At 53.4% G+C, this 19292-nt stretch overlaps 1 protein-coding gene across 6 annotated transcripts in view; it reads left to right on the top strand.

Moving 5' to 3' along the window:
- Window positions 1–19292, top strand: part of CPAMD8 (C3 and PZP like alpha-2-macroglobulin domain containing 8) — an 84395-nt gene that overhangs the window by 15686 nt on the left and 49417 nt on the right. For 5 of the 6 annotated variants that reach the window (XR_007147247.1, XM_047834693.1, XM_047834683.1 and 2 more), the window contains 8 exons: window positions 887–1114; window positions 4057–4227; window positions 7779–7907; window positions 14490–14673; window positions 15987–16159; window positions 16721–16870; window positions 17231–17389; window positions 18829–18971. Coding sequence is in view for 5 of the 6 variants with exons in the window: in XM_047834693.1 (XP_047690649.1) it covers window positions 887–1114; window positions 4057–4227; window positions 7779–7907; window positions 14490–14673; window positions 15987–16159; window positions 16721–16870; window positions 17231–17389; window positions 18829–18971 (1337 nt within the window). In the remaining variant the exon portion in view is untranslated. The remainder of the gene's footprint in view (window positions 1–886; window positions 1115–4056; window positions 4228–7778; window positions 7908–14489; window positions 14674–15986; window positions 16160–16720; window positions 16871–17230; window positions 17390–18828; window positions 18972–19292) is intronic. The other variant, XM_047834707.1, reaches the window with a different exon arrangement.

The raw sequence follows: 19292 nt of genomic DNA, 5'->3' as shown, positions 1-19292 counted from the left end.
CGTGTCTCCCTCTCTCTCTGCCTCTCCCCTGCTCATGCTCTGTGTCTCTCAGAAAGAAATGAACATTTTTTTAAAAATTTAAAAAAAACAAGAAATAGGGGCAAAAAATCAGAGAAGCTGCCCGTGATTAATCAAGTCCTGGCCGTGTGGGGCTGGTTGTTATGGGGGTTTGGCTTCTTCCTAGGGGTCAGACTTTCTACAAGGCTGGTGTATGGGCAGTGGGTTGGCCATTTTTCTATGTGGTCTGGCCAACCTGTTACCCATTTGTAGATTCAGTGGTAGCTATGTTTAGCCATTTGAAACTCCCAGACTGTTTTCCAAGGCGGCTGCATGATTTCACACTCCCGTGCGTGTAAAGTTTTATAACCTGGCTCAGTTGTGAGCGTGCCGCCCCGTACGTGCACACACATCCTGGGGATCCTCTGTCTCTGCAGGGGCCTCCGGCACTGAACCCTGTCCTCCCTGCAGGCTGTGGTGCCCTAGCCTTAATTGTCTGGTTTGCTGAGTAATGTACTCCAAAGCTGTTCCTGGATGGACTTATTCGCCCGGCTCCTGGCTGGGTCCTGGGGTAGGGGGTGAATGGGAGCGTTCTGTGCCCCAGGAGCGGGAGCCCCACCCCAAAGTGGGGGTGACTTGGTCCAAATCCCTGTCCTGCTGTCTGTGGGAGGGTGAGCAACTTACTACAGAAGCCTTCTCCTCTTCTGCCTGGTGGGACCGATGCCCCTCCTCCCTGGGTCATATTGCACATCCAACAAGGGATCCAGTGACCCCCCCCTGGCCCTCCAAGCGGCTGGAGAGTCTTGGACTTCACATGTGTTTTTGAGAGTCATTCACTGAAACCACTCTGACCCCGAGTGAGCACGTTCTGGGTGTTTCCTGCCTCCAGATCCACGGCTCCCAGGACTTTGACATCTGCGTGAAGGACATGATCCCAGCCGATGTCCCCGAGCACTTCCGGGGCACCGTCAGCATCTGGGCCACGGTGGTCAGTGTGGACGGGAGCCAGCAGGTGGCCTTTGATGATTCCACTCCTGTCCAGAGGCAGCTGGTGGACGTCCGCTACTCCAAGGACACCAGGAAGCAGTTCAAGCCTGGCCTGTCCTACGTGGGGAAGGTAAGCGCTGGGGATGGGGCCCAGCAGGGGCCGTCTGAGGGCGCAGGCTCCGCACCACCTCCCGCCCCAGCCCCCCCGCCCCCCGAGGACCATCGAGAATCCATGGCAGTGGGTCCCATCAGTGTCCCAGCAGTGACTCTGAGTCACTCAGTGTCCCAGCAGTGACTCTGCGGAGGACGGTGTCCTTTAATTACATTGCATAACCTTTGCTGTCTGGGGACCAGGGCCTCCTCTGCTGACTGTGGCAAGAGCTGGTACTGGGCCCAGGGTGAGGGGACTGGGCATTTTGCTCCACCTAAAAGGATGCTCTGCTTTAGTTGGCGTAGATAGACATTCGTGTATCTACAGCGTTAAACCAAGGCGTTGTAAAGCCATTCATTCGGTTTCTCTCAGGCAATGCCTTTCCTATTTGGGTCGACTTATTTCTGGATGAACTAATATCCAAGGGAATGCCCCAAAAGGCAGATCTCCTGTCCCTGAGACAGACTGATTCGATCTCCTGGGGGAAAGTGGCGTTTTGTGTGTATGTGTGTGTTTTCTTTAATGTTTACTTATTTTTAAGCGGGGTGAGGGGCAGAGAGAGAGGGAGACACAGAATCCGAAGCGGGCTCCAGGCTCTGAGCTGTCAGCACAGAATCCGATGTGGGGCTCAAGCTTATGAACCGCAAGATCAAGACCTGAGCTGAAGTCGGATGCATAAGCAACTGAGCCACCCAGGTGCCCCAAATGTGGCATTTTGAATAGGCCCCCACCTCCTGCCCACCCATCATGCCATTCTTATACACAGTCAAGTTTTAGGTGACCAGAAACCCGAGATCCTTATCCTAGTTGCTGAACTGGGCATTTGTGTCCCGGGGGGCCGAGGCCAGTGGAGCCCAGTGTCACCCCAGAGGAAGCTGGCTGCACCCCTGACCACAGCTCTGCCCACCGCCCACATCGCTGGCCCCTCTAACCTTCTGTGGGTCACTCACAGGATCCCGGTGTCCTCATGCTGTGGCCTGCTACTCCTGCTCTGCTCTGAGACCTCCCTTCTGTCTGTGCCGGATCCCAGCCCCTCAGGCGCAATCACAGAGACACGGCCTGTGCGCCCCTGGCTTTGAGGGTCCCAGCTTGAGGAGAAGCTAAAGCCCAACGTGCAGGGTCAGAATGTGCATGGAGAAGAGGCTCGGGCTGTCAGATCAACGAAAGGGAGCATTTCAGGGACCACTGAGAAATTATCCACCATCTGCATTAAAGAGCAGAGCTGTAAATGGGGATCGTGCCAGCCGAAGCCCCTGTCACTCTGTCACCAAATACCTGCACGGTCGAGGGGCTACTCTAGGGTCCTTCAGGGCCCACCGGCCATATTTCTTTCACACCATCCCTGTCTTCTGAACCCCTCTTTCCGACTGCCTCTTCTGCGTCTGAATGAGGTCTGAGCATCACACGGAACTGTTGATAGCATTACCCGTTCTGTTCCTCCCCCAGCGTGGCACCAGGCCCGTGGCCAGCGGCCAGCATGTGGTGATTCGTACACGGTAATTTGTACCTGGAGACCAATGGGACAGAATTGAGAGTGCCGGGGCACTTGGGTGGCTCAGTCGGCTAAGTGTCCGACTCTTGATTTCAGCTCAGGTCATGGTCCCAGGGTCGTGGGATCGAGCCCCTCTTTGGATTCCACACTGAGCATGGAGATTGCTTAAGATCCTCTGTCTCTTTCCCTCTGCGCCTCTCCCCTACTTGTGCATCTGTGTACTTTCTGTCTCTAAAATGCAATGGAATGGAATGGAATGGAATAGAATAGAATAGAATAGAATAGAATAGAATAGAATAGAAATAGAATAGATCAGATCCGCACATTGGAGAGATACTGAGTCCCTATACGTTCCCCTAACCGATTGTCTAGGATACCCCACTTCCGGTTAGCCCCCACAGCTTCCCCACAGCTATAGCCTCCAACGGAGGCACACCTGAAGCCCTCCCTGCTTCTCTACAAGGCTTTCTCGCTTCACCTGCACCTGAGTCTCTGCCAAACACAAGTGATGGTGGCTTTGACTCCTGGCTGCAGCAAGCTGTGAATAAATAGCCTTTGCTCGTTCTTTTTCCACACCACATGGCACCAGGCTAACGGTCAGCCCGTAGTAACTTGTACCTTGTGACTTCTTGGTCAAGTCCAAGGTCATGAAGGTCCTCCTCTCCTGGCCTCCCCCGCCCAGCCCTCCATCTTCTAAGTGTTTCAGAGTTCCAGCTCTTAACTTCAGGTCTATGATCTTTTTTTTTTTTTTTTTTTAGTTGTTTAAGTTTATTTATTTTGAGGGGGACATTTAGTGTGAGTGGGGGAGGGGCAGAGAGTGAGAGAGAGGGAGAGAGAGAATCCCCAAGCCAACTCCATGCTGTCAGCACAGAGCCTGACTCGGGGCTCAAATCCACAAAACCTCAAAATCATGACCTGAGCTGAAACCAAGAGTCGGATGCTTAACCGACTGAACCACCCATGTGCCCCTATGATCCATTTTTAACTTTTGCAGATGGTGTGAGGTAGGGGTTCGATTTCATTCTTTGGCATGTGGGCGTCCAGTCCTCCCAGCACTGTTTGTTGAGGAAACTGTTCTCTTCCAAGTGAATGGTCTCGGCACGCTTGTTGAAAACCAATTTGCCACGGATGTGTGGGTTTATTCCTGGACTCTCAATTCCGTACCATTGATCGCCATGTCTCTCCTAGGCCAGTCTTGATTACTGTAGCTTCACAGTTTTGAAACTAGGAGATATGAGTTCTTCTCGGTTCTTCTTTTTCCTGGTTGTTTTGGTTATTTGGTTATTTCCCTGTGAATTTTAGCAACAGCTTGTCGATTTCTGCAAAGAAGTTGGCTGGGATTCTGGTGGGGGATTGGGTCGAGTCTGTAGATCCGTCTGGGGAGTGGTACTGCCTTGACTGTGTGGAATCTTTGGTGATCCCCTTCCAGGTGGAGCTGTCCTACCCAGACGGCAGCCCGGCCGAGGGGGTGACGGTCCAGATCAGGGCAGAGCTGACCTCGAAGGACAACATCTACACCACTGAATCTGTGTCCCGGGGAGGGCTGGTGGGGTTTGAAATCCCCTTCATCCCCATGTCGGCCCAACACGTGTGGCTGGAGGTGGGTGAGTTGCCTGGACCTTTGTCATTCAGCCACAAGGCACAGCCTTGGTGCCTTCCCTGATTTATGCTTGGGCACGAGCTCAGTGGAACTGTGGCCTGCTGCTTCCCTGAGGGAGTTTATGGTCTTTGACGGGGAGTTTGACCGGGGGAGAGCCCAAGGCAAGACAGGAGGTCAAGGAGAGGCAAAGCTTCCTTGCTGTCATGCTGAAGGAGGCTTTCCCAAAGGGATCCCACCATGTGGACTCCTGACCTTGGGGAGGGTCATCCAGACTGCTTCTGGGAGGGTGGAACAGCATGTGCAGAGGCCCAGAGGCCCTCGATCATAGTGTAACTGGGTCCTGCAGGGCCCAGCCAGGCTGAGCCATTCAGGAAGATGTGGAGGAGGGAGCTGGTGGGGTGCCCCCCACCTCACAGGGGTGCTTGGGGTTTACCCAGAAGGCAGCATCAGGGGGACAGAGTGGCCTGATTTTTGAAACTCAGCAGTTGTTCCAGTGACATTACAGGGTACCTGGTCGGGGGGTGGGGTGCAGGCACAGGTGGGCAGACAGAAGGTGATGACAGAGAGGCCACCAAGCCTGGAGCTATGAAGGTAGGACACGGGGTCCCATTGTCAGGGAAGAGAGGAGCAGGAGTGACAGAAGAGGACGTCCGGCTCTGTGACAGCCCCACGGACGCTGGATGGCGGGGAAGGGGCGGAGGCAGCTTAGAGTAAATGTGTAGGTGGGAGCCGAGGACGCTTGTGGTGATTGTCTTCTGTGGGGCAACGTGTCCTTAAAGATTTTTAAGCATGGAAGTTGCAAGCTTGGGGCTCTCCGGGCCATCCAGCGGGCTGCAAATTCCTGGTTACAATGACAGCTTTTTCTTAATGATCGCAAGATGTCCCTTTTATTTGCATTTAGTCCTCTAGCAATTAAGTAGCAGCAAAGCCCTGAGATGACTACAAATACCAGAATTAGCTGAATAATTTTCTCTCTCATAGATACATGTCTAAAAATGAGCTTTTCCTGGGGCACCTGAGTGGCTCAGTCGGTTGAGCGCCTGACTTGAGCTCAGGTCTTGATCTCCTGGCTCAGGAGTTCAAGTGTGGAGCCTGCTTGGGCTTCTCTCTCTCTCTGCCCCTATCCTGCTTGCTTTCTCTGTCTGTCTCTCTCAAAATAAGTAAACTTAAAATTTTTTTTTAAAAATTAGCTTTTCCCCAAAATGTCACTTTAATAGATATTTTATTTCTGTTATCAAATACTGTTTAGGAAAAGGTCTTTAATTATTCTTTTAAAAACAAAACTTGGGGCGCCTGGGTGGCTCAGTCGGTTAAGGGACTGACTTCAGCTCAGGTCATGATCTCTCAGTGTGTGAGTTCGAGCCCCGTGTCGGGCTCTCTGCTGACAGCTCAGAGCCTGGAGCCTCCTTTGGATTCTGTGCCTCCCTCCCTCTCTGCCCTTTCTCTGCCTGTCTGTCCATCTCTCTTTCTCAGAAATAAACATTAAAAAAATAATAAAAATTAAAAAAGGGAAGCTAATTGTAAGTATCAATTATTTTTAACTTTTAAAAATGTTTATTCATTTTTGAGAGAGAGAGTACCTGTGTGCGTGCGAGTCGGGGAGGGGCAGAGAGAGAGAGGAGACAGAATCCCAAGCCCGATGCAGGGCTCGAACTCACGAACTAGGAGATCGTGACCTGAGCCGAAACCAGAGTCAGGCACTTAACTAAGCCACCTAGGCGCCCCAAGTCAATTATTTTTTAAATGAGGGACAGCTGACTTGTAACTGTGTTAGTTTCAGGTATATACCATAAGTCCATATTTGCACACGTGAAACAGACACCACCATACGTGTAATTCATAGCCAGCATCACACCTAGTTCTACGTTTTTTTTTATGACGAGAAATTTTGAGATCTATTCTTAGCAACTTTCAAGTATACACTGCGGTGTTGTTAACTACGGTCACGCCGCCGGGTATTCCATCCCCAGGACTTAGTTTATAACTGGAAGTGCGTGTCTCTTGCAATCAGTTTTTTTTATAGCAGCGTGGCAAATCAGCACCAGCAGAAAAGAGAGAGGCGTGGGGCCAGAGCTGGGAGGGTCCCACACTTGAAGCTTCCTGAGCTGTCCCTCTGGGGTTCCTGGGACACACCATCCTCCCGGCTCATGATGTGTGACTGTGCCCCCAGAGAACGGCCGGCCGGGGGCGCTCTCTCAAGCTTCGGTGTCCACGGTGTCCATCGGGGTTCGTAAAGTAGCTGTGAATCACGGGCCCTGTGACAGACTCCGGTTCCAGTCGCCTCCCTCCCTGGAGGTTAGGCTGGTATCACAAGTCTCAAAACCCCAACCCTTTGCCCCTGTCCTGATTCGTCTCGGTGGCATATACCCTCAGGATGCACCGTAAATAACAAAGACACTCTCATCACTTGGAAAATTCCAGGCTTTGGAGGCTTCCTCCCAGAAACCGGGGACAAAAATGGGCTAACTTCTTTTTTTCTTTTTAACATTTACTCATTTTTGAGAGAGAGAGAGAGAGAGCTGGGGAGGAGCAGAAAAAGGGAGAGAGAGACACACACAGAATCCGAAGCAGGCTCCGGGCTCTGAGCTGTCAGCACAAAGCCTGATGTGCGGCTCAAACCCACAAACCGTGAGATCATGACCTGAGCCAAAGTTGACGCTTAACAAGTTAAGCCACCCAGGCACACCCCCTCTTTTTTTTTTTTTTAAGTTTCTTTCTTTTGAGAGAGACAGAGACAGTGCCAGTGGGGGAGGGACAGAGAGAGAGTGAGACAGAGAATCCCAAGCGCGCTCCACACGGTTAGCACGGAGCCCGACGCAGGGTTCGAACTCACCAAACTGCGATCATCACCTGAGCTGAAACCAAGAGTCGGACGCTTAACTGACTGAGCCACCCAGGCGCCCCATGGCCAACTTCTTTATTCTTGATCTCACAGAGGTCTTAGACCTGCTCCTCTGGCCTCTCCCTTGTGTTGGGGCAAGTGAAGGGAAAAAGCTCAAAGCTCAAAGGAGCAAAGCTGTATAACCACCCAGGGCTTGGTGCATGCAGGGCGGCAGGGCTCGAGCTTAGGGAGGAGCAGGCTCCAGAGCCATGGGGGTGCTGTCCCACACAGCCTCTCCATTTCCTGACCGTCCTCTCAGGCCTGTGATCCCCTCCAAGAAGCCACCAGGGTCACTAGCAAGCCAGAGAAAGAGAGAGAGAGAGAGAGAGAGAGAGAGACAGGGAGAGACAGGGGCATGGGGAGGGTTTCCTGGTATGTCCATGATAGAGCTGTCTCTTGGCAGCCACATGAGTCACCTGCCTCTGTCTTGAGCCACCCCCTAACACCCTGTGACCAGCTTCGGACACTTGCTTCCTGGAGCTGAGGAATGGGGAGAGGGGGGCAAAAGCACATTGGACCCCATTCTCTGAGAACCGGGGAGAGGGTTCCCCAAAGGGGAATTGGGACGTGAGAGGGTCTTGCCGCGGGCCAGGGCAGGCAGAAGCATCCCCAAGGACCCCCTTCCTAGGCCAAGCACCCAGGCCTTGACCAAGTACCCTCTTTTCCTCAGACCAAGGTGACGGCACTCAATGGAAAGCCCGTGGGGGCCCAGTACCTGCCCAGCTACCTCTCTCTCAGCAGCTGGTACTCCCCCAGCCAGTGCCACCTGCAGCTGCAGCCCCCCGCCCGCCCCCTGCAGGTAAGGTGCTCAGGCGTGCCCTCCACACACCTCCAGGGGATGTGTGCATGCCCCAGGAGGGCCGACACTGATGCCCCGGCCCCCGGCCCTCCAGCAAGGCCGTATTCCTCGGAATGAATGCCCATAATTTAATTATGGTGAATATTCAGGCTGTGGCCCCGGGGTTTACCACGATAAACTTGGCCATCAGGGCTCCTGTCTGCGGGCTTGTACTTCTTGTGCACGGGCTCTGAGGTTTCCCCACGGACCTAGAGCTGGGTCTCGTGTTCCTTCTTCCCTGTTATTCAGCAATCCCGATTAAGTAAGATTCGCGGAGATGTGTGTGGAGACACGGATCTGTAAAAATTGGGCAGAAGGAGGAGAGTTCCTCTGTGCCCCCTCACCGCTGCGGGCAGTGTCCCTGATTATTAGCAGCCTGCATTAAGGTAGCACATCTCGTACAGTTGATGAGCCAGGTTGGATGTGTTGTTATTAACTAAGGTCTGCAGTGTATGTTAGGTCCTCTCTTCGTGTTGCAGATTCTGTGGGTTTGGACCAATGTATGATGATGTGTGCCCAGGGTTGTAGTATCTTTTTTATTCTTATTTTATTTATTTTAATGTTTACTCGTTTTTGAGAGACAGTGAGGGACCGAGCGTGAGTGGGGGAGGGGCAGAAAGGGAGACCCAGGATCTAAGGCAGGCTCCAGACTCTGAGCTGAATGCTCAGAACCTGATGCAGGGCTCGAACCCATGAGCCGCGAGATCATGACCTGAGCCAAAGTCGGACACTTAACCGACTGAGCCACCTGGGCACCCCAGTTTTTTTAAGTGTATTTATCTTTGGGGGGGGCAGGATCGGGGGAGAGGCAGAGAGAGATGGGGCAGAGGATCCCAAGCTGAGAGCAGACTGCCCGATGCGGGGCTTGAACTCGAACCATGAGATCATGGCCTGAGCCAAAGTCAGATGCTTAACGGACTAAGCCACCCAGGCGCCTCTGGTGTTATAGTATCATTTAAAAAAAAATTTTTTTTTTTAGTGTTTATTTATTTTTGAGATAGAGACAGAGCATGAATGGGGAGGGTCAGCGAGAGGGAGACACAGAATTCGAAACAGGCTCCAGGCTCTGAGCACAGAGCCCGACGCGGGGCTCAAACTCACGGACCGCGAGATCATGACCTGAGCCAAAGTCGGCCACCCAACCGACTAAGCCACCCAGGCGCCTCTGGTGTTACAGTATCATACAGAATGGTTTCGCTGCCCTAAAAATCCTCTGGGCTCCATCTACCTATTCGTTCATCCCTCCTTCCCTGCTACCCCCTGGCAACCACTGATCTTTTCACCGTCTTTGTACTTTTGCCTTTTCCAGAATGTCATGTTGTGTTGGGAGAAGTGAAAACCTCCGGGGTTGTTTTGATTGGAGGCACAGTTTCAACACACACACACACACACACACACACACACACACACACACACAAGAAGTCAAGCCGTGAGATTTATTTACAGATCCCAGAGTGGGGTGCGCGGGTGCAGAATGAAGGGTGGCGGGAAGGGCAGTCCTCCGTCCCAGGTCACAAGCGAGCAGGAGGCAGGCAGCCGGGCAGCAAGCACCCTTTACTTGTAAGGTGGTTGGAGACGAGGTCATAGCTTTAGGGGGGGGGGGGGCAGTGCTAGGTGGTTATTTCAAAAGGCCCCCTGGGGAAAAGTGAAGCAGAAACTTGCGGCCAGAATCCTAAGCTCGGGTCCTTATCTAAACGTCCAGACTCCGGGTGTGAGGGGCTTTGTCAGGCCGTCAGATGCCCCAGCAGCAGCTCAGAATAGCTGTTTTCCCATCACATGTATATGGTAGTCCCCCCTCCCTTATCCACGGAGATACATCCCTACATCCCCAGTGGACGTCTAACACTCCGGATAGTACCAGACCCTACGTGTGTTGTTTTTTCCTATACTACATGCCTATGACAAAGATTGACTTATAAATTAGGCGCAGTAAAATTAACAACAACAACGATAAAATAGAACCACGGTAACAATATTCTGTAGTGAGAGTCACGGGGATGTGGTTCCTTCTCTCTCGAGATATACTGTACTGTACCCAGCCTACTTTCTTGTGATCACGAGATAGTAAAATGTCTACGTGAGGAGGTGAAGTAAGGTTGATGTGGTTCGGAGTGTTGGGCATCGGAGCCGACGGCCAAGAAAGAATTCTTTGAGACGTCTTTGGTGCAAAAAGGTGGTTTTCCTAAAGCACGGGGACAGGACCCGTGGGAAGAAGGAGCTGCACTGGAGTTGTGAGGAGTGATTGATGGTGTAAGATTTTCTATCCTATTGGGGGGGGGGCGGTAGGGCAGTGTCAGGGTCCCAGGAAATGGAATCTACAGGTTCCTGGAAGTTTGGCGATTGATAGAATTGCTTTTTCCCCTTGTAAATTATTAAGACAGTTGTAACCTGATGGAGACTCAGGGCCCGCATGACTGTGATCTCTATCAGTTAACCACGGGTTTTTCCCTTTCCTTTGTTCTTGGGCAGCCAGGAGTGCCTGAGGAATGTCACCTATGTGTGTGCGTGGGGGGGGGGGGGGGTTGTTAGTTTGTGACTTGCCCTCAGTCTGCCTTTGTTTCCCACATCAAGGTGAGTGATGCAGGCGTTGTGACAAAGCATTAGTCTGCGCCCGACCTTCTGATGATACATCAGGAGGATCACCTGGGGCGCCTGGGTGGCTCAGTCGGTTAAGCGTCCGACTTCGGCTCAGGTCATGATCTCACGGTTCGTGGGTTCGAGCCCCGCATTGGGCTCTGTGCTGACGGCTCAGAGCCTGAAGCCTGCTTCGGATTCTGTGTCTCCCTTTCTCTCTGCCCCTCTCCTGCTTACACTCTGTCTCTCTCAAAAATAAATAATAAACCTTAAAAAAAAAAAAAAAAGGATCACCCATTTCCAGAACACTGTTGACGGCGATCAACAGGGGAGTCTCACAGGGGAGACTGTGGTAGCTGGAATCGTACAACGTGTGGCCTTCTTTTTTTAGTGTTTATTTCTGTTTGAAGGAGAGAGACAGAGCGTGAGCAGGGGTGGGGGAGGGGGCAGAGAGAGAGAGGGAGACACAGCATCGGAAGCAGGCTCCAGGCTCTGAGCCGTCAGCACAGAGCCTAATGCGGGGCTCGAACCCACGAACCGTGAGATCAGGACCTGAGCCAAAGTCGGATGCCCCATCCACCGAGCCATCCAGGCACCCCATACAGCGTGTAGTCTTTTTACATCGGCTTCTTTCACTTGACGGTGTCTTGCACGGAATGGATGAGCTGTAGTTTGTTTATCCCTCATCTATTAAATAAGATACACTTTTGTATACACAGCGTAAAGCACCCTGTTAACTCCGTTAACCAAGAGGCCCCAGGCAGAGCCTGGCTGCTGCAGAGTGAGCTGCTCCCCGGCATTGCTCCCAGGCCTTACTGGCCGGTAAACCAGCCGCTGCTCAGGCCCAAGGCCGCCAGGGGAGGGCGGGGGGGGGGGGGGGGGGTTGGTGCCTGGGATGCAGCTTAGAGGAATCCTGGTGCCGGAGCGGCCCATTTTGGGGGCTTCGTGGCCCACTGCGGGAGTTTTGAGAATAAGAGACTCAGATGAGATCGTCTGTTCCCATTAGGCAAGGACCTGGCTGGGCCACTCAGACTTTCCTCTTGGAGGGACATCTCCATCCTGCCAGAGTCGGGTCAGCTGGCTCCAGCCCCTCCCCCCCGCGACTGTCATCACCGGGGCCCTGGGCACAACCTCAGGGCGTTGAGGCAAGAGTGGCCGTGCTTGGTCCAGTCTGGGCTCTGTGTCAGGGCCCTTTCCCCTTCCTCCAGCTTGAAGGCCCAGGCAGGGCGGGGGAGGGGGGGATTGCTGCTCTGTAAATGGGTTTGACAACCCTATCTTTTAGGGTTGCCGTGGGGTTAGTGCATGAGAAGAGGAAGGCTGTGCGTTTTTCTGCCCCCTAACATCTGAAACAGAAGGGGACTTTTGTTTCAGTGCCTTTTTATAAGGTGACTATTTACAAACTTAGAAATCGTAAAAAAAAAAGTATAATCCTATGCCTTTCACCTGGATTTATGAATTCACATTTTGCTTCTGTCCATCTGTCCTCCTACCTACCTGCCCACTTGTCCACCTGTGCAGCCCTCTGCCCATCCATCCACCCACTCACCCATCCACGCACCTGTCCAAGGCACCTGTCCACCCATCTATCCATCTATTTTGTTTAATTAAAACAATTTTTTTAATGTTTATTTTGGAAAGAGAGAGAGAGAGAGAGCACACAGGGGAGGGGCAGAGAGAAAGGGAGACACAGAATATGAAGCGGGCTCCAGGTTCTGAGCTGTCCACACAGAGCCTGGCGTGGGGCTTGAACTCACAAACTGTGAGATCATGACCTGAGCCGAAGTCGGATGCTTAACTGACTGAGCCACCCAGGCACCCCATCAACTCATCTATTTCTTTAGCCCTTTTGTTTTGGCTACAACATTTGAAAATGAGTTACAGACATCCTGATGCTTCACTCTTAAAATATTTGAGCATAATACGTCCTAAAAATCAGGACATTCTTCAACATGACCTCAAAGCTATTGTCACGTCTAAGAAAATTACATTAACTCAACATATTTTTTTTGGTTCACGGGCAGTGTTCAGATTTTCAAAGATGTCCCCAAGGATGTGACTTCTATCTTGCGCGTGAACGCCCACAGTCTTGTGCACACGTGTGCAAGTAATGTGCGGCTATGTGCATGCACGTGTATATGTGAGCGCGCGTGCACGCGTGGGCACGTGCGCATTTCATTCGGGATCCGTGGCCACCCGTGTTGCGTTTGGCTCTTCTGTGTCCATATCTGCTCTTGATCTGGAACAGCCCCTACCTCTGCCTTTTCATCCCCGTGACTTTTGTGAAGAATTCGGGCCTGTGTGGTCTTGGAGATGCTCCCACATCCTGAATTAGAATCGGCAGAATTACTGTGTGTGTGCTGTCCTCATAGCAGCCTGTCAAGAGGTGCAGATTTAGGAGACCCCACTGTTGCTGGAGCTGATCTTATCCTTGTTGGTGTGTGATTTCTACCAGCTCTCTCCCCGGTGGGTGAGGCTACTGAGTAATCTGTGGTGCCAGTCTGAGGCCCCTCCCGGCCACAGCGTCCTGACCCCCCCCACCGACCTTTCACCCGCTGCTTTTAGCCTCACTGACAATTCTTGCTGTCGTCAGTTATCACAGTAGGGGCTATGTGATGGCAGGTCTGAGTCCTGTCATTCCTTCTACGTTAGGAGTTGGTGTTCCTCTGTAAAAGGAAAGAACTTTCAAAAAAAAAAAAAAAAAGAAAAGAAAAGAAGAAAGAACTTTCTGTCTCTTTTCCCTACCATTATTTTATTGCTGTATTGTTTTGAGTATGTTATGGACTTGAGGACTTTAAAAGAATGTTTCAATATGTTGTAATCTGTTATCATACTTCTTATTTTATTTTAAGTTTATTTATTTACTTATTTTGAGAGAGAGAGAGAGAGAGAGCGTGCAGGAGCAGGGGAAGGGCAGAGAGAGAGGGTGACACAGAATCCAGAGGAGGGTCCAGGTTCTGGGCTGTCAGTACAGAGCCTGGTGCGGGGTTCCAACTCACAAACTTCGAGATCACGACCTGAGCTAAAGTTGGACCATTAACCGACTGAGCCACCCAAGCCCCCTCATACTTTTTATTTTATTTTAAAGTTTCTTTATTTTGAGAGGGAGAGAGAGAGGGAGTGCAAGTGGGGAAGGGGCAGAGAGAGAGGGAGAGAGAGAGAGGATCCCAAGCAGGCTCCGTGCTGTCAGCGCAGGGCCCAACACAGGGCTTGAACGCACGAACCCTGAGATCATAACCCGCACTGAAGGTGCGTCGAGCACTTAACCGACTGAGCCACCCCGGTGCTCCTAATTTCAAATTTTGGAATAATTTTAGATTTACAGAAGCGTTGCTCAGATGGTGCAGAGAGATCCCGTATATCCTTCATCTGGCTTCCCCTGCTGTTTTTAAGTTTAGAAAGTCATCTGTACATTGCTGAGCTGTGAGAGTTCTTTATACGTCCTGGACACTAGACCCTTACCAGACATATGACCAGGAATGCTGAGCGTCTGGGGTTTTTACCGGGGGTCAGTCACCCAGACCTGGCCGACCACCTGCATAGCTGACCTCAGTCCCAGCCCCTCCAGAGGTCAAAGTGACAGAGTGTGACCTGTACCCCTCCCCTGGCCCCCCATGAATCATATTGTCAGTATCTGGTGTGGCCTGAGACCTCAGGTAAACAGAGACAGGCAGGCAGGACAGTTCAAAGGCTTGGAGATCGCCTCTCAGGAGCTGGGGGGCAAAGGCCACACCTCTCATGGGCCATGTTCCTGCACCGTCAGCTCGTCGAGAGTCTCCACGCCGTTAGCACAGTTGCTCCGCCGCCCAGGGCACACGGCCGGCGCCAGGATGCCCGGCTCTCTGCTGGGAGGCCAGCACTCCTGCCGCAGCCATCCCAGCGTCCCTGTGGCCCCAGAGCAGCCATCTGCTTGGCGTGGGTGCCGGGCCGTGGGTGCCAGGCAGGGCCCCCCGTGCTGCGTGTCTCCCACAGGTCGGAGAGGAAGCGCTTTTCCCGGTGAAGTCCACGTGCCCTTGTAGCTTCACCCTGTACTACGAGGTGGCCGCGCGGGGCAACATCGTGCTCTCGGGCCGGCAGCCCGCCCACCTCACCCAGCGGAGAAGCCGGCGGGCGGCCCCGGAGAAACCGATTCGCTTAATGCACCTTCTTGAGACCGGTGAGCCAGGCCATTAGGCTGGGGTTCCCTGTTCTCACTGACACTGGGGTGGGACAGACAGGAAGGGGGAGCAGGACGCAGCCTGGAGAGGTGCCTGCTTCAGGGCGGAGAGCGTGTGTCCCAGGCGAGATGGGGCTCGGGCCAGGAGGATGGGCAGGGGTCAGCCGCAGGGCGGGTGGAGACGTCCTCTCGAGGGTGTCCTCACCGCCTGTCTGCAGGGGACTGGGGGAGGCGAGCCACAGGCTAGACCCCTGTGCCGGCCTGCACTGGACTGTGTTGCCATCTGCCGGTGGCCGCTCCGACTCTGCCCAGATCGCCACCCCCCCGCCCCCCACCGCACCTAGGAGCCCTCCTCCTCTCCTTGACTCTACGTGCTCACTAAAATATCCGTCACCTCCCCTGGGTCTTCCCCAGCCCCATCCCCTTCACAGCCCTTCTGCCTGAAGCAGGATCCCCAAACCGGGTCTTGGGGGCACTTGAAGACAGACGATTTGTGGTGGGGCCGTCCTGTGTGTAGTGGGGTATGGAGCCATATCCCCGGCCTCCACCCATTCGGTGCCAGTAGCATCCTATCCACAGGCAGTACGATGACCTAAGAAGTCTCCAGACATTGGCAGTGTCCCTGAGGGGAAGTCATCTGTAGGTGAGAATCAGATAGATACATAGGAAGATAGATAGGAAGATAGATAGATTAGATAGGAAGATAGGTAGATGATAGATAATAGATCAATAGATAGATAGATAGATAGATGGATTTATGGATAGATAAATCCACAGATAGATCCCTAAATACTTAGATTTACACTCAGATTCATAGGTTAATTCATAGTTCATAGACAGAGATACAGGTGCATAGATAGATACACAGGAAGACAAGGTCTCTCTCATGAGAAGGCAGAGTTTCTCACCCTCGGCACTACTGATGTTTGGGGCCAGATCATTCTCCCATTGGTGGCGCTGTCCTGTGCACTGCAGGGGGCTGAGCAGCCTCCCCGGCGCCCCACCCCGCTAAGGCCCCATCCCGCTAGATGCCCGCGGCACTCCCAAGTCGGGACAGCCAAAACTGTCCCCTGGGGGGCAGCACGGTCCTAGTTGAGAACTGCTGGCCTGAATGGTGCTCTGGGAATCACACACCCACATCCTTTTGGGCCTTCCCTTCCCTTCTAGGTGGTGCAAGTGTCCACGGAGCGCTTGCCCTGGGCCAGCACCTCCACGCTGCACCCCAGGTCATCCCCAGGGCAACCTGGGGCATTGGTGGCCCCGTCGTGGGGTGCTGGGTCCTCACGCCTCTCCCCACCTTTGCCTTGTCTTAGAGCCCCCTCCAGCCCCAGCGGCTGAGGTCAACGTGTGTGTGACTTCTCTCCGGCTGGCCGTGACCCCCAGCATGGCCCCCCTTGGCCGCCTGCTGGTCTTCTACGTCAGGGAGAATGGAGAAGGCGTCGCCGACAGCCTCCAGTTTGCTGTGGAGAGCTTCTTTGAGAACCAGGTAGAACGTGGGGGGCCAATCAGGGGAGTGGGGACAGGCAAGCGCCACCGAAGGCTGGGGGCTCCAGGGTGTCCGTGCCGGGCCGTGCACAGCTGCCGCTCGGGCTCCCAAATGGTATCCCGGGCAGGACCCTTCAGGAATAATTGCAGCCAAGGTTGCATCTTTACTGGAGCACCTCCAGAAGTCACCACCGATCGCACGCAGGGAAAGCAGTCAGCTGTCCCCACTGAGTTCCAGATCTAAGGGATACCACTCGTGTCCCCCTCAGTGGGCTCAGCCTTCTGCCCCCTCTCCCTGCATCCTTTGAAGCTGGCTGCCGCGTGCCCTCGGCCCGTGCCTGTCTCCCCATCTCTCCCCTCCCCTCCTCTGCGCAGAATGTTCCAGTTGTACCAGCCTTGTTCCTTTCATTCTGCCTCCCGCCCTTGTCCTCACCTGGGCAGCAAGGCCAGGGTCCCAAGTGAGCTGGCCAAGACCAGTTCTCCTTGGCAGGCGGAGAGGGTGGGTGGGTGAGTCAGGAGAGTCTGGCCGAGCTCCTGGTCTCTCTGCTGTGTTCGGATCCAGGTTTCAGTGACGTACTCAGCAAATGAGACCCAGCCTGGGGAGGTTGTTGACCTGCGGGTCAGGGCTGCAAGGGGCAGCTGTGTGTGTGTCACTGCGGTGGATAAGAGCGTCTACCTGCTCAGGTCTGGGTTTCAGCTGACTCCGGCCCAGGTGAGTGGGGCCCTCTGGTGCCAGGCTCCAGCACCCCCACGAGGGTCTCTCCCTTTCCAGTCAGTGAAGAGCCCCCATGTGAACCAGATTCTTTCTCTCACCATCGAACCCAATCTTTATTGCCGTAGTGAAAGATCGTAGAGTCGAATTCATCAGACTCTTGCAATAGAACGTTGTCCACAGATCCTACCTTTCCAGCCCCAGTCTGCCCATCTTTAGAATGGGCTAATGCCACCAACGCCCATCTCCTGAGATTGTCTCGAAGTGGTATTCACGGAAGGAGCAGCCAGACCCCCGAGAGCCAGTTTGGGTGGAAAGGAAACCTCCGGCTGACTGCTCTCTGTTCTCCTTTGCCTGTAGGTTTTCCGGGAATTGGAAGAGTATGATGTTTCTGATGCCTTCGGGGTGTCCCGGGAGGATGGGTCCTTCTGGTGGGCTGGACTGGCAGCCCGACGCAGGCGTTCGTCCATCTTCCCGTGGCCCTGGGGCATCACCAAGGACTCCGGATCTGCCTTCGCCGTAAGCACAGATGGTCTTAGACCCACCGCCCCTTCCAGGCTCCTCTCGCTTGGAAACAAATGAACTCCGAGATACGGAGATGGTCAGGGTGGAGGTTTCCAAACTTTTATTGGGGCAGAACTAGTTTGATTCTCCCCAATGGAGGCTCATAAGCGGACCCTCCTGATTTGCAAGGCCAACCAGAGCAGAATGCTATGGGTGTCAGCCAATAACTGGGACTTGCTATGGAGCAGAGGTGGTAAGGGTGCTTTGCTGGGAGGAAAACCATCACGCTGGGAGCAGGCGGCCGTGCTCTCAGGGGGCTCACATCGTCCCCCTCCTTCCGGGCTGCGGACGCCGGGGGCTACCGGGGGTGCAGGAGACACAAGTATCATTCTAGATCATACTGCCAGCCCCCATGAGCATGCTGGCGGTCTCCACTCGAATGCACGGCCCATCTGTGGCTGCTCTTCCCCCCCTCCCATTATAAAAATCATTAAAAACGCATCCTTTTCCTCTTGTTTTTTTTTTTTTATGGGAAATTTTCAGACCTACAGAAAAGTAGAACAAAAGAACAAATGCCTATATACTCACCGCCTGTAGATCCCACAATTAACACGTTGCTCTATTAGCTAAACAATAGTACACGCCTACATCTGTCTATATATCTGTATGCACATCTATGTCTGTACTGGAACAAACGATGTTTCAATTACACATTTGTTGAACGCCTGGCAGTTTGAACTGCTGGGCCCTGGCCGCTCTTGGAATTAAGGGGGGGGGGGTGCTTCTGAGTCTGAGTCACTGACTTTATACTCCTTATTCCCAAAGCAGAGCTGGTCAGTCTGGGGTGGGGCTTTCCTGCAGTCTAGTTGCTCCTGGTATTTAGCGCAGTGGTCGAGATCATAACAGTAACAATTGCAGATCTCCGTCTGTCTCTGATGTAGATCAGGCACGGTGCCAACTGATTTTTTTTTTTTTTAATTGTGAAATTCACAATGAACAGAACAAACAGAAAACGAACCATTCTAAAATGCACAATTCAGCGGCATTTAGGGCACTCACGGTGTTGTGCCACCAGCACCTGTGTCTTAATTCTAGAATGATCTCATCCCTTCAAAAGGAAACCGCATCCCCATGAGTAGTGGCTCCCTGTGCCCCCTCCCCCAACCCCTGGCAACTGCTAATCTACTTTCTGTCCTTATGGATTTACCTGTTCTGGATGTTTCATATCCGTGGAGTCATACATGTGGCTTTTTGTGCCTGAGCCACAGATATGCTGGCCTCCCCTCTGCTCTGTCTTCGTGGTCACTGGGCCCCATGATCTCCTCAGCCTGTGTCACCCAGAGCAGAGCACCCAAGCTCTGCACCCAAGCCCAGAGCAGAGGATGTTGGGCTGGTAACCCCACAGTGATGGAACTGCTGGGGCCATCCCATCCACGGCACTGTCTGTTGCCTAGGAAACGGGACTGGTGGTGATGACCGACCTGGTGAGCCTGAACCACCGACAAGATGGCGGCCTATACACCGATGAGGCTGTCCCTGCCTTCCAGCCCCACACGGGGAGCCTGGTGGCAGCAGGGTCCTCCAGACAACCCCCCAGGTAATTGCCACGTCGAGTAGGGTTGTCTCACCTCATACTGTGGTCTTTAGGGGCTGGATCATTCTCTGTGGTGGGGCTGTCCATGCACGGCTGGGTGTTGTGCAACATCTCTGGCCTCCCCCCACCTGTTGCCAATAGCACCCCTTTCTCCCAGTTGTTACAACCAAAAATGTCCCAGTGTCCCCTGGTGGACAAAGTCACTACTGACCTAGTAGTGACCCCGGGAACCAAGCATGCCAGCCCCCCTCCCCAGTTCCTGACCACACCCGAGTGCATGGGATTGGGGGTGCAGAGAAAGGAAGGCACCTCAGGAGCAGAACT

The sequence above is a fragment of the Prionailurus viverrinus genome, chromosome A2 (assembly GCF_022837055.1).
Source record: "Prionailurus viverrinus isolate Anna chromosome A2, UM_Priviv_1.0, whole genome shotgun sequence".
Taxonomy (NCBI): Eukaryota; Metazoa; Chordata; class Mammalia; order Carnivora; family Felidae; genus Prionailurus; species Prionailurus viverrinus.
This window is presented reverse-complemented; position numbering and strand designations above follow the sequence as displayed.